Source organism: Clupea harengus, chromosome 14, assembly GCF_900700415.2.
Source record: "Clupea harengus chromosome 14, Ch_v2.0.2, whole genome shotgun sequence".
In the NCBI taxonomy this organism is placed as follows: Eukaryota; Metazoa; Chordata; class Actinopteri; order Clupeiformes; family Clupeidae; genus Clupea; species Clupea harengus.
The window spans coordinates 27,805,373-27,820,823 of NC_045165.1; the positions used below are offsets into that span (position 1 = coordinate 27,805,373).

The 15,451-nt window shown below is 44.4% G+C and overlaps 1 protein-coding gene across 8 annotated transcripts in view; it reads left to right on the plus strand.

Moving 5' to 3' along the window:
- ralgapa2 (Ral GTPase activating protein catalytic subunit alpha 2) overlaps positions 1-15,451 on the plus strand; it is a 127,851-nt gene that overhangs the window by 61,062 nt on the left and 51,338 nt on the right. For all 8 annotated transcript variants that reach the window (XM_031579785.2, XM_031579788.2, XM_031579789.2 and 5 more), the window contains 7 exons: positions 8,966-9,094; positions 9,318-9,446; positions 9,911-9,969; positions 10,091-10,199; positions 11,295-11,405; positions 11,649-11,717; positions 12,087-12,224. In XM_031579785.2, the coding sequence (XP_031435645.1) occupies positions 8,966-9,094; positions 9,318-9,446; positions 9,911-9,969; positions 10,091-10,199; positions 11,295-11,405; positions 11,649-11,717; positions 12,087-12,224 (744 nt within the window). The remainder of the gene's footprint in view (positions 1-8,965; positions 9,095-9,317; positions 9,447-9,910; positions 9,970-10,090; positions 10,200-11,294; positions 11,406-11,648; positions 11,718-12,086; positions 12,225-15,451) is intronic.

Genomic DNA, 15,451 nt, shown 5'->3' on the forward strand with positions numbered 1-15,451 from the left:
GAATAATATGTGCCCTTCTTAGATTGTTGTTTGCCAGCCATCAACAGCATAGAAGACTAAACATTTTTTGTTTTAAATGCGATTGGGAAGACGAGCAAGTGAATGTGACTGAATGTGGCTTTAGCGGAGATCTGTGGGTCAACCGTTGAAAAGGGGGCGTGGCCGGAGCAGAGTTCAGCGCAGACGTGACATTTTCTCAGTGGTTTTGTTTTTTAATTAATGTTTGTTCATCGTTGCAATCGTTGTTGTGTTTATTTGAAAGAAATATAGCCTTGCAGCCCAAAATATAGGGGAATTTGGGCGATTTGTATGAACAAAATGATGTTTCCGTTTGAAAGTTGCAATTCCGTTTCAAAGGGTTCATTCCGCGAATTCCGTCCGTTTTCCGTTATCGCGGAAAATCATTGGCCCTAATGATGCCACATAGAGATTGTGTTAGTCATTTTATACCACAGGAATAGAGACCTCAGTCTGGCGATGGTTGAAAAACCAGGAGCAAGGGTTTATTTACAATGATGCGCATCAAGGGAGAGAGAGAGCATGGCTTCACATAATGATTCTCTAGCTCTTCTCTGACTAGAATAGAATAGAGAAAGTCTCAGTTTAAGTATTCCTAGGTCTGACAGGAGAGTGGTGTTAATCACAGAGCTCGAATTACACTCAGGGGTCAGGGCGACCCATGGCCTTCGAGACATAACCAATCCTTATTACTGAGAACACAGGCATACGGAGAGAAATGGCACCCTCAGGAACACACAGATATCTGCTTACTCTACAATATATGTGTAGAATAATACGACATTAATGAATCATAAAACTTTAGTTCTGACTGGAATCTCTCTGTGCCTCTGTTGAAGTCTTTTTTTGACTTTAATATTCATCAGAACATTTAGTCATTAAGTCACTCATTATTTGAATGTCTGTGCAGTTGTCATTCTTCCTCCACACCAGGCTTCAAAACCCAGAGTACCCAAGTGAATGCACAACAAGCCAATCAGGCCTTTGGCATCCATCCCCCTGTTGTTGTTGTTGCCCTAATGACGATCCTCCTGGCGATGGTAGCTCCTTTAATGGGGCGCACCGTGTGAGGGGTGGATGTATATGCAGACAGAGTGTGCTGAGGTGGTGCTTCTGGTTCATCCTCTTCGGTTTGCCATCTGCTACCCGTCGACAGGCTGTCCTCCAGAGGTCAGAGGAGCAGGCCCGTGTCCAGGCCAGATGAGGGGAGCTGATCTGTAGCCCACCCCAGAATCACCCCCCTTTGGACAGCCTCCTAGAATCTAAAACAGATCTCCAACGTAGTTCATAATATAATATAATCCCCTATGGTCCCTTTTTCATTCATTTGTGTTTTTTTTAAAAATATTTTTGAAAGCATTACCTTATGACCATTATGAAAATGTCTGCGCCCTGTTGCAACTTCAGTGCTGTCTTTATAGTCTTGTCTGATTCTTGCCACCAACTGTTTGTCATGCAGCAGCTTATTAGAGAGTCCCTGCCAGTAGGCTTCTATCTCTCCCTAACCTCAGCAGTGAGTGTAGGGTCATGTGTCCAAAATCACATGTCTCTCACAGAAAGCTATTCAGCGGAGGAAAGACCCTGTTGTTCTGTTTGGGGTGTTATGCTGGATCAATAACACAACAGGCAAATGTGCTGTCCACCTTCCACCATGCTGTTCAAGGCGAGCCCTAAGACCTGTTTTAATCACTGGATTATGACTTTCAGTATATCTGAGCTTGGGGCAGGGGGCACACAAAGTCTATTTTCCAATGAATAAAGGGTGCGAGATCATTACCCTGTGCCACAGTGCCACATTGTTATCTTAATACCAGAGCACTTGGAAGGAGTTAAGTTATTTAACAATTTCACCCTAATGGGAAATTGGGGTGCCTGCTGCTGTGGTGAAATTACAACCTTACCCCAAGTATGAAATGAGTAGTATACTTAGACGCTGTCAGTATAGACCTGGGCAGGAACATCAGACTGTATAGCAATTTGCAATAAATATGTCAAAGCAAAAGCCCCCCAACCCCCCCCCCCCCCCCCCCCCCTCTTATCCAGAACCCTCCCATTCTCCACCTTAGCCCATCCAATTGGTCTCTCCGCATTCTTCATGGTGGCTTTGCTCAGCAGCTTGACGTAGCAGGACCTGGTAGGGCTCTGTGGCTGTTGTTGGCCTTTGGGTCTATCCTCACCAACACTTGGTCTCAGCATGCCCCTGAAGAGGAGCGCAGCCTCTGATTGGCCTTTGAGTCTATCCTGAAGAGGAGCGCAGCCTCTGATTGGCCTTTGAGTCTATCCTCACCAACATGTGGTCTCAGTATGCTCCTGAAGAGGAGTGCAGCATCTGTTTGGCCCTAGGGTGGAAGGGCCGGCTCGCTCAGGGAGAAGGCCATAACTTGTTTAGCAGAGTAAATGCCTTTCAATTTCCATGCTATCTGGGGTCCTTCCTTCATTGTATCACCTCTGGCAAGGCACACAGCAGACCTTTTGATGACCTTGTTAGATACATAACATGTACATGATCTCATGACTGGCTGCAACACACAAATGAAAAAATAAGGCAATAAAATGGACATCAAATAAAGAAATGAAAAATAACCACATTGAGGATAAACAAGGAAAATAAAGATGCATACTTCTGAAGCACATGTATCCCATTTACCCAACACCTGTAGTGGAACTGTGAGGTGTTATCTCTGTATTCAATATTTACAACAACATGCAGCTTTTGTTGGCTCCGGGCTCACAATGCTGGCTCACTAAACCTCTTTAGGGGACTAACATTGTAAACTAGACATGATTCAAACTCTTTAGGGGACTAACGTTTTAAACTAGACATGATTCAAACTCTTTAGGGGACTAACATTGTAAACTAGACATGATTCAAACTCTTTAGGGGACTAACGTTTTAAACTAGACATGATTCAAACTCTTTAGGGGACTACAATTTTAAAATAGACATGATTCAAACTCTTTAGGGGACTACCATTTTAAAATAGACATGATTCTTGGCCATTGTGACACAGTAGGTCCTAAATGTTCCTAAAACTGGCTAAACTACCCTCACTTCAAATATACTTTCACAAGGGGTACAAGCGGTCCCTCCTTATCATGAGGCTGGAAATAATAATACAAAATATATTTCTTCTCTGCTTGTCAATCTTGCAGTTGTGATATCATTGACACAAAAAAAAAATGAAAATGTCACGTTATTGAAAGCATCTTGAGGAGAGAAGTGAGGGACGGCAACAGGGTTAACATGGTGTCACATCAAAATGGCACTGAATATGAGCGTTTATACTTATCTGACTAAACTCATAGAAATGCGTTACAAAATAGCTCTTTGGAACTCCTTATTTTCACTACTCCACTCTCTCTCTCTCTCTCTCCACACTGGCTACCTGACATGCACAACCATACCCCAAGATAATAACCCCTCACACATGCAGCCTATGCAGCCTGTGACTCCGGGCCCTGTGTGTGTGCGCTTGTTTTGCATACTGACAGTATCAGCTGGGGCCCCAGCAGCGGTGTGTGCAGGGGTCCCCCTTACCCAAGTGCAGAAGAATAGTGTGAGGGAAGAGAGGAGAGTCAAACTTGAAACACTTCAAACTACATGTTTGCTTCATTTTGATGGAGAATGTCCATAACTAATATTGACCCCTCTTACAGTGTCCGAGCCGGAATTTGAGCCAGGTAGATATATCTTGAGAATAGCTGACACAGCTGGATCTCCAAATAACAACCCAGGATTCCTCTAGAAACATTACAACTAATTCAAACGAAAACAATGTGTTCTCCTTTCAAAACAGCCACTAGACAGATCTCTTGAAATATATTTCTCACTCACAGTCTGTGAAAGAGTTGTGTGACCTATATGCTCATCACAGAGCACACACACACACACACACACACACACACACACACACACACGCACACGTGCGCTCTCGTGAACAAAGACAAGACAAACTCCGGTTTAGTTGCAACACATATGCAACACATAACATGTAGCCTGTAGTTTTTAGAAAAGTTCTGTCTCCTCATTATTCAATGGTGTATTTGGCCGTAGGACAGCGCCCGCACACTGAACGATCAGCATGGGATGTTTTAAATATGCATCCTTACCGTATTCTTATGGGCCCAACTAATAATGCTGATCAGATGTGGCTGCCACAGACAGACGAACTCGCCACTTAAACAACACGTGTGGGGCAAGCTTTTTTTTTTGGAAGTTTAGTTGCTTTACAGCTCCAAACTAAATGTGCCCAAGTCTTGGCAGGGACAGGCTGAGACTCTGACATTTTATCACAAAGCAGCGCATGTGCATGATAACACAGATTGACACATACATACACACACACACACACACACACACACACACACACACACACACACACACACACACACACACACACACACACACAGACAACCCATGGGACATACACATAAGACAGACGGACACACACAACACTTTGAGACAAATCTCAAAGTAGACTCCTGGTCCTGATGGGCCACTGTGAATGACTGATCTCCAGGAAGTCAACTTAAATCAATTTTGTAATTGTAAAGGATTCTGTGTCATACACCAGTGACCACTAGCACTCTGATCCTCTTGGGATTTTACGTGAGAGTTTTACAGGGGCAAGTAGACCCAATGGAGCAAGTGCCCAAAATGGAGCTCAAAGTAGAGCCTGGTGGAGCCTGGTAAGGCCTGCTGGATCCTGGTAAGGCCTGATGGATCCTGGTAAGGCCTGATGGAGCCTGGTAAGGCCTGATGGAGCTCAAAGTAGAGCCTGATGGAGCCTGGTAAGGCCTGATGGAGCCTGATGGAGCCTGGTAAGGCCTGATGAAGCCTGGTAAGGCCTGATGGAGTGTTTTTTAGAACAGGCGAGAGAAACTCTTTCTGACTAACACCCGAATGAAGCTTCAAAAAAGCCAGAGATTTCTATTCCCACACAGGGGTTGCCTGTCGGGAATGTTTATTTCCAGAATCCCAAAACCGTTGTGCAGTAATAGCAACCGTGTAAGTTAGGGGTGTAAACCTCTCATGACAAAGACGATCCGATTTGTATCTCGATACATGGGCACGATACGATACAAGAAAAGATGCATGTTGATAAAAATGATTCAATTCGATTCGATGCGATTCGATGCAGTTCAATAATTGAAAACACTGAGTTGTGAGGAAACAATGGACCTCATTCTCGAAAATCATTCTTACCAACCTCAGAAAAGATCTCCGCTGGATTCATGAACGCCTGGAAATGTGTTCTTAATTGAAAGCGCTTTCTCATGCACCTGAACTTGCATACAGTAACGCCCCGCCAGCTCCTTGTAAGGGCATGCTATTGCAACGTGTGTGCACACTCCACAGGCAACGCGAAAGCAACTTCAGAGACTGATCAAAATCATTTCAAAGCAAGCACCGGTAAACCCAGACATAATTTCACCAGGGAAGAGGTGGAGGTACTGTTGCAGAATGTAGATGTGTCCATTCTGTTCCACTATGTCTATATCCACGCGATTGAGTTTAGTGCTTATTTATTTATTCACTGCCATTTGCAGTGTTCATATAGTGCTTTTATTTATGTTAGAACATCACGATGGCTCGGTCTCGGAATCATGACTATAAATGTTAAACATAATTGTTAATGATACAAATATTCTACTATTTATTATTATTATAATTATTTAAATCCGAGGATGTCTGTAGAAACACGCAATCAACAACAATTTATCTTCCTTGGTTAAAGTAGCTAGCATAGCATAGGCCATTGAAATGAATAGGGTAGCTAGCATAGCATTGGCCATTGAAATGACTAGTGTAGCTAGTTGTAATCTGTCATTCTCTCCAGGTCTTGGTGTTATTTGTGAGAATACAGCCTGATTGGTTTATGCTATGCGGGCTTTGGCCAATGACAGGCTGTCATTGTTCTGACTGAGATCAAATGCAACAGGTGTAGTGTTTTGTGTTTTGCGTAGCAAAAAAACGGAGAGACAAACGCTTGTGAACCGATTCATGTCATTTTAATACCGATACGGGACTTCACGCATCGATGTAGTCGTATCTTACACGCTAAAAACGGATATCGATACGTATCGGTTATTTTTTACACCCCTAGTGTAAGTGCTATATAGTGAATAGTACTCCCCTAACAGAATGCCGTGCCATCCAGGGTGATGAGGTGGATCATTCAGCAGATTGCAGACTTGTTATCTTATCAATTGGTCTCGCTACGGAACCTCCAGAATCTGGTAGTCATTTTATCCCACAGGAGTGGAGACCTTAGTCAGGCGATGGTAGAAAAACCAGGAGCAAGGGTTTATTTACAATGATACGCATCAAGGGAGAGAGAGAGCATGGCTTCACATAATGATTCTCTAGCTCTTCTCTGACTAGAATAGAGAAAGTCTCAGTTTAAGTATTCCTAGGTCTGACAGAAGAGGAGTGTTAATCACAGAGCTCGAATTACACTCAAGGGTCAGGGCGACCCATGGCCTTCGAGACATAACCAACACATCCCAATCCTTATTACTGAGAACACAGGCATACGGAAAGAAATTACACACTCAGGAACACACAGATATCTGCTTACCCGACTTCTAATTCCAAAAAAAACATAAAGGCCTATGTGTAAAATAATAAGATGAATCAAATGACTTTAGTTCTGACTGAAATCTCTCTGACTTGTGACCGTGGTCCCTCTATACACTAAACGACTAAAGCCTGGAGCACATCATACCTGTCTGATGGTGTGGGATGTTCTGCCTTGATGTGACTCACAGAAATCATGCCAGCACACAACTACATCTGCCAATACATCTTCAATAAAGGAGAGGCGTTTTGTCGACTCTTATGTTAATTATGGTTGTGATTTGCTTTGCTTTTTAAAGGAGAAAGGACCTTTTTCATTGTGCCGGCGTCAGTCATGATTTACTGCAAATCGCTCTGTTTGTGTGTAGAGGTCGAGCGTGGCGATTGCCCTCCCTGCATTTCAGCAGCAAAAACTGTGATTGTGCCTTTCACTGTTTGTTTAGTCAGTGGCATGGCAATATTCCTTCACAAAATACAGCGCACAATAGACACACAAAAAAAAAACTCTGCTGATTTCCATGTCGGAGCGAAACAAAATGAAACGCCATTTCATTCTCAGTGCTTGCCGGAGCCCAACGAAGGGCCCAGTCCTTTTGCAGACGTTGTGTTAATGTGTTCTTTGTGGCGCGGCAGGCAGAACCCACTGCCAGGGCTTTTGGGAGAGGCCCCACTGGGTAGAAACCATCTCCTGCCCCCACACCCCCCCCCCCCACCTTTATCGCACAAATTCAGATTGGATGTGCCCGCGTTTTACAGACGATAATGACAAACGTTTCACAGAATTACCGCTTTCGTTAGAGCGAGCGGTTCAGGTAATCGTTCAGCCTTTTTTTTCTTCTTTGGTGGCATGGCTAATTGCGAGCAACTGCTCTGTGTCTCCGAGGTCAATTATTGTAGAAATGAGGGTAAAATGTTCCTCCTTCCTATAACAGACACTCCCACCAATTTCCCCTTCCCTGTTGGAGAGCAGTGTGTGTGTGCGTGTGTGTGCGTGTGTGTGTGTGTGTGTGCGTGTGTGTATGTGCGTGTGTGTGTGTGTGTGTGTGTGTGTGTATTCTGGTCTTGTTTTATTGCTGCTGTTGGTGTTTATTCATCTTTTCTAACCATCCCCCCCCCCCCCTTCATTCCCCTTCCTGTGTTTACAAAGGATTCAATTAAGGAGATGAATGTAGCAGGTAGGGCGAGAGCAGCCGTGAGCGTAGCAGGTGTTTGCCAAGGTGTGTGTTGGGTAAACATGGCTCATCGCACATGGCTCATGTTTGCGCAGACAGATTTCTTAATGTTCTCCCCCTTTGAATTAGCAGGAGATGTTCAGAGCAGATGTCCAGGACTGGTGTTTGAACCAAACGTCTTGGACTCCTCTGCTCACAGTCACAAGGAGAGACTAGGTTCACACCACAAACTGTCTTTGTGACCAGGCTGTCAAATCTGACATCCGCAAGACACATGTCCATCTGGGGTGCACACACATACGCAAACAAAATATATTATTACAATTATCACAAACTAAATATTTTTCTAACCCAAGGTGTGATTTAATTGAGAACTGCAAATGACATTCACGGTGTATTTCAGCTGTAGAATATATTTGACCCTCCTTTCGATGACCTTCACATATATTTGAAAGCATTATATAATAATAATAATAATAAAACTTTATTTATATAGCACCTTTCATGCAAAAGAATGCAGCTCAAAGTGCTTTACAGCAAATACATAATATGCACAAAGAAATTACATGGCATTGTGGCACTTACCCTTGTTGGCTTCACCAGTATATGCTGTTACCAAACTTGTTGTTTGGTTGTGATTGACTTGTATGTCACTTTGTATGGAAGCATCTGCCAGATGAATAAATGTAGATGTGGGTATGACAGATCCCTGGTCAGCACAGCGTGTGTCACAAGGGTCTGAGCCCCCATCTGCCAGTGGGTGAGGCCTCATCTGACAATACCTGAGCACTGCTTTAATTATGTCTGCATGTGTGCATGTGTAAAGGTCAGGAGAATAATTGTTTTGTTGTGGCCCTGCCAGTATGCGGTGACTAGCCAATATCCTCCCACCATCTCCACTTCCGTACGTTTCAATATGTACCTGCCATGGCTGTGTCCACAATCATTCTCTGGGCATTCGTCATATTAAAACCCGTAGCAGTATTCATTGTGGAGGCTCTTGTTATATATTTGACACAAGTGATGCCGTTTTTCCAGAAGATCTGACATTTTGTGACATTGTGGCTTACATTAGCCTTGAATGACTTTAGACGCTTGATGTTACTGTGTACTGAAATGGCCCGCTCAATGGCTTTCTTTCTCTTCTGTCTTCTTTCTTTCTCTCTGTTCCTCCCTCCCTCCCTCCCCCTATCAGGATGTGTTGAACACTGTGATCAGGTGGTGCTCTCCCCGCTTCTTCTTCCTGGGTCTGCCGGGTTTCACCATGCTGGTGGGGGACTTCATCACCGCGGCCGCTCGTGTCCTCAGCACCGACTCCTTCGAGGTGAGCACCGCAGCCTCCAGCGCCCCTTTCATCCCCTTTTAATCCCACAGCTCTTTCCATGGATACAGGAAAACACCACAGCTGATCTAGTCAATCGGTCTGAAGGAAATCTGTCATTCACATAGACTGTGATTGACATCCTCAAACAGTGCAAACTAACTTCCAGTCAAGTTCCTGTGCTTTTTTCCTGATCATGGTTGCCCTTTTGTTGTCTCTCCGGAAGGCTCCGCGGATAGAAGCGCAGACGGTCTTGGGATCACTGGTGTGCTTCCCCAACCTCTACCGGCAGATCCCTTCGCTCATGTCCACACCGGGCTCCGATGACATTGTGATCGGCGAAGAGGACATTAAGGTAGGGCGTCTCCTGCTGGCCTCTCTGTAATGGACAGATGTTGACGAGTGGGATCCTTTTCCATTGTGTATATGTACAAAACAATGGGATCTTAGAAAATGGCAGTTAAAAATACTGTGATATCTGCTTTTATCACAGCTTGGAAAAACAAATCACAAAGAAATCCTGGAGTGATTTACTAAAACACCCTTCACTCTAAACAGGGGGGTGCAATACTGTTCAATAGTGTTGGTTATTGCATGAATGTATGTATATAGTATATATATAAAAACTTGTATAACTTCCATAGATGACTCCATTATATGGAAGCAGTACATATTATTTATCTAAATCTAATAACTTTCCACATATTATTTATTATTTAAATAAACGGTTAGTGCAGCATGAGCTGTCCTGTCCTGGCATGTTTGTCTTGATTACTATGATGGTTCTATATATTCTGTCTCTATGTTCTTTCTCCAAAGGACTTTCTGGTGAATGTATTACTGACGACCGCCCGCAGCGAGCCCAGCGAAGGAGCCAGGTATGCCACTGAGTGAAGACTTCTCCCCTGATGTCTGAAAACTCTTCAAATATGATCAAAGACGAGGCGTTATTATTCTAAATGAGAGGCACTACAGCGTGTGTGTGTGTGTTTCCTGCAGGTGTATAGCCATCTGTAGCCTGGGCATCTGGGTGTGTGAGGAGCTGGTGCAGCAGGATATCCCCCATCAGGTCAAAGATGCCATCAACGTCCTGGGGGTCACACTGAAGGTGAGGCTGAACATCCACTCTGCACAACCAGAAGTCTCCATGAGTAGGAGCAAGCATAGGCACACACCAGCAACACTCAAGCACACCAACACCCAAGCATACCATAAAATAAAATAAAGAAAATCTCTTCTGGAACTAACTGGAAGCCATCGTAAAGATGTTAGAACTGGAGTATTGCTGGAGTGGAGTGCTGAACTGGAGTGCTGTTGGTTCTGAAGAAAAACTGATTTAAAAAATAAAATAAGTCTCCATGAGTGGAGATTCATTATTTTATGGATAGGATTCTTGTGTCAATAAACACGTTTAAGATGTTTTCCTGAGGGGTTTTTGCACATGTAACAATTATGGACATAATGTACTATTTGTGTACAATATATTTGTGTCTGGTTTCTGTGAATAAATAGCACAAAAGCATGCATCTCCAACCCAGTTGGCTGTGAGTTGTTTTGCCGTTGGGTCTGGGTGATGGCAGGGCTGTGAGAGGCCAGGCTGTCCAGAGTAAGGCAAGGACATAGTGGTGTCATTTCCCAGCCACTTACCCCGAGATGATGTGTGCCCAATTTGGCTGCCTTAGCTACCAGTTCTGTGCCTCCACCCCGCTACCCCACACCCAAAATGGACACATAATCACTTTCCTCAACAACTTGACTCAGTGTGTGTGTGTGTGTGTGTTTGTGTGCGTGTGTGTGTGCGTGTGTGTGTGTTTGTGTCTGTGTGTGCATCTCTGTGTGTGTGTGTGTGTGTGTGTGTGTGTGTGTGTGTTTGTGTCTGTGTGTGCATCTCTGTGTGTCCATGTGTGTGTGTGTGTGTGTGTGTGTGTGTGTGTGTGTTGGAGGGAATGACCTGTCCAGAGGCAGACAGTGAACAATCAGTAGCACTTTTTCCCTCTTTTTGTGTTTTGGTATTTTCTTTCATGTCTCCCCCTGATTGAAGAAACCTGGAAGATAAAAACACAGGGAAACATGTGCAACTCCTGCCTCTCCCTCCTGTAGTAATGAACAGGGCAGACACACCGTTCTCTTCACCTTTTTCTCAATACCATCCTGCTCTCTTTCTTTCTTTCTTTCTTTCTTTCTTTCTTTCTTTCTCTCTCAGTTTGGGAATAAAGCTGTGGCCCAGGTAGCCTGTGATGTGTTCCAGCTGTTCATCTGCCACTGGCAGCACCTGCAGAGACTGGAGCAGTCTCTCCCAAAGAGAATCATTGAGGTAGGGGGGCACCACACACACACACACACACACACACAGACACGCACGCACGCACGCACACACGCACACAATACACACACACACAATACACACACACACAGACACACACACAGACACACACACACAATACACACACACACGCACACACACGCGCACACACTCATGACTTCCGCTGGATTCGTGTGGAAATGTGCTGTTTATTGTGTCCCCAGCAAACCACCTGTGTTTCCTTTTCCCACTTAGATCTTTGTGGCCACTATAGCTTTCCTCCTGCCCAGCGCTGAGCATTCAACAATGGAGGCAGACAAAAAGGTAAACAAACCTGAAAGAAGCCCTGCGGAAAGTATTTAGTTTAGTTTTTCTCTTTAATTCTTTCATTTACCTCCACCCAGAGCTTGAAGGATCCCCTCTTTCTTTTGATCCCTACTGTAATCCTTCTTCCTGTTTCTGACTGTGTTCCCCCAGCCACTGATGTGTCCTTAACCTCGTTCTCACCTCTCTTTCCACCTCTCTCCTGGTCCTCCATCCTCCCCTCTCCTCTCCCCTCCTCCATCCTCTCCACTCCACTGTGCTCTTTCTTGAGAGATTATTGATTTCTGCGGGGCTATTGCCTGTTGTTGAGCTGGTGCGAGTAGGGCTAATTGAAAGTGTCTGCTCTCCTGTTCTGTGTGGATGGCTCAGCTGATGGTGTCTTTGCTGCTGTGCCTGCTGGACTGGTGCATGGCCGTCCCCCTGGGCACCCTGCTGGAGCCTATCACCATGCCCGTCCTGGATGACCCCGCGGCCCACAACACCCCTCTGCTGGACTACATCTACAGGGTACGTGACGTGGGATGCGCTTGATGGAGAGTTTAGATTTTTGTCTGGATATTTTGTTTGTGTTATTGTTTGTTTGTTTGTTTGTTTGTTTGAGCTATCAGTGTTTAACATTTATGGCGTTGTTGTTTTTTTTTTTCTTGAAGGTGACATTAGCCCCATACAGTATGCGTGTTTGGATTGTGAATCAGCTCATTTGGAAACTGTGCGAAATGTTACGAGGGTCCTATTTTGTCACGTCCATATATTTGCAAGGCTTGAAGTTCATTTTTCCTGGGGGCTCAGACGTTTCACGAAGATGCATTGGCAGAACATGAATGAGGCGCTCCAGCCCCTTTCTCCATTTGGCAGATGCGGTCAGCAGTGGACCTTTGTCAGGGTGTCATCATCAGAAGAAAAAAATGGCCAAATTATTCAAATGTGCCATTGTTCACTTTTTCTATAAGTGCCTATGAATGGCAGGCTGCAGCGAGTCCTCGGCGTCCTCACATGAGACGATCAGCACCTGGTGCAAGACGCACAAAGAGAGAGGAAGTAGAGGAGAGATGTAATTAGCCTGCAACTCTTCCCCCCCCCCCCCCCAGCACTCTCAACACCATCAATTGTTTCTTTTAATCACTATAGACAGATTCGTCTCCAGGCGCTGTAGGAATATCAATAGAGAGCACGTAATTGGCACATAGAAAGCTTATTTCAGGCCATTTATCGGGACGCACTGACGAAGCCATACATTACAGCAATATACACAGGCTTCAGAAAAGGATAGGAATGTATTGGTTTTCTGCCAGTATCGTGGTTCGGTGTTGAGACACTCCAAAGTTCCACAGCAAATGTAAACCAAAAGCCACCTACACATTTTCAGACGTATAATGAGCGTTGTCCTTAGTGCTGAAAATATAAGCCCTGTGGAATCTATTGCGGCACATTTGAAAAGTGCTGTAGCAAATGACCTGGATAGAGCACCTGCCAACCTGAAGTTCAAATAGCTGTTCCACACGATCTGATTGGAAGAAGGTTTCTTGTCCTCTTGCTCCTCGAAGAGGCAGTGTCACTGTCCTTTAGAGCATCAATCCATCAATGCATTCATGCTCTTGGGCTTTAAATAGAGAACATTTCTCTATCTTTAGACTGTATTCTCGCCATTCTTCTTCTCTTTCTGGAAATAACAGCATGAGACTCCATCCTGTAAAAGGCCTGATTGCACTCAGTGTTGTTTGGGAGCTCCATCTGTTGTGTCTGCCTTAGCAGCTGCACTGCACTGCACTAGCCTGTTCTGTTCATACTAGTGTGTGTGTGTGTGTGTGTGTGTGTGTGTGTGTGTGTGTGTGTGTGTGTGTGTGTGTGTGTGTGTGTGTGTGTGTGTGTGTGTGTGTGTGTGTGTACGTTTGTGTATAAAAGAGAGTGTATGAGTGCATGTGTAAGATGGAGGTGTGTGTGTCAGTGTGTGTGTCAGTGTGTGTGTGTCAGTGTGTGTTCACTCATTAAGCGCTTTTCCACTGCAGGAACTCGTGGGCTGTTTGGGGGGGGGGGGGCGGCACCTTTAAAGCGTTTTTCCCACTACAGGAACCGCCCCTGTAGGACCTCATTCAGAGCCGTTCTCAGGGGTAAAATAAGAACCTTCTTCGGGGTAGGTACTGTTGTGCGGCCCTAAATCTGATGGGTGGTGCTTGCAGTGATAGTCAATGCTCATTGGTCAAATGTGATGTGAGTTGAAGACAATAAGGTCCATTTTTAAAACTAGCAGGATTTACCAGAGGTTAGGCGGTGAATACAGCAACATTAAGTATAGCTCACTCAGTTAGGTTTGTGAAGTTTCTGGCACTAAAGGAACACAAGCAAAACATCAGCTGGCTTTAATGAATCATACGGGTGCTGGTATATTCATTTATATTCAAGTAACTACAGCTGCCTTGATGCCATTTAATCAAGTGTTAGCAAACTTTACAGAAGAATTGAACTGTCGACTCGTCCTTGAGGTAATCCTAATGTTACCTAGAAAATCTCTGGTCTAATGTGGGTGCTGCTGTTGCTGAAATATATTATTATTTTGTTGTGCTCAGAGTTGATGTCACATTTGAGCAAAATATTAGGTTAGGTCACTTGTAGGTCCGTAGCTCCTGCACCACAAGGGAGACGGGGAGGCTGAAGAGCCGATTAGGGGGGCCGTTCCTGTGAACATTCGCACCACCTGGAAAATGCCCAGAGTTCCTGCAGTGGCAGAACCTATAGTGCAGATTCATGTCCATTGTGTATTTTTTTTTGTGACTCTTTTTTTTTTTCTCTCTTTTTTTCATGCCCTGCTCTGCAACTGTTGCTATGCAAAGCAGCCACTTAGTTGTCAAGCAAGTAGCAAAGATTCTTTTTTTCATAAAGAGGAAGCACTTTGGGGCCGGGGTCTAGCAGCTGTTCGGTTCTGCTTCTTTCATCATGATCTTTCTCTATGTACATACACACACACACACACACACGTTTGTGACATGTGACAATATATAGTGAAGGGGTTGCATTGTATAAAGATGTGCATTGTGCAACACTAAACTGCTAAAGACATGTGAAGGAGCTCGTCCCAAGCTAAAATGACATACTTGTGTGAGAAGGATTACCAATCCCTTTGCATGTAACAGGTTCACAGAGATCACTCGATCTGGGGCATTTTAAAGTCTGTTCTCCTCAAAGTGATGCATGGTCAAACATAGCAGAGGTATCCACAGTGATGGCTATTTTGGGTTGAAGGGTCTCATTCAGTTCTGCTCTGTAAGTACGTCATCAATGAACATCCTCCATGTGAAAAGAACGGTGTATGTGTGCGTGTTTGTACATGTGTTTGTGTGCGTGTATGTGTGTGTGTTTGTACATGTGTTTGTGTGCGTGTATGTGTGTGTGTTTGTACATGTGTTTGTGTGCGTGTTTGTACATGTGTTTGTGTGCGTGTATGTGTGCGTGTTTGTACATGTGTTTGTGTGCATGTGTGTGTGTTTGTACATGTGTTTGTGTGCGTGTATGTGTGTGTGTTTGTGTGTGTGTATGTGTGCGTGTATGTGTGTGCGTGTTTGTACATGTGTTTGTGTGCGTGTTTGTGTGTGTGTTTGTACATGTGTTTGTGTGCGTGTTTGTACATGTGTTTGTGTGCGTGTATGTGTGCGTGTTTGTACATGTGTTTGTGTGCGTGTATGTGTGTGTGTTTGTACATGTGTTTGTGTGAGTGTTTGTACATGTGTTTGTGTGCGTGT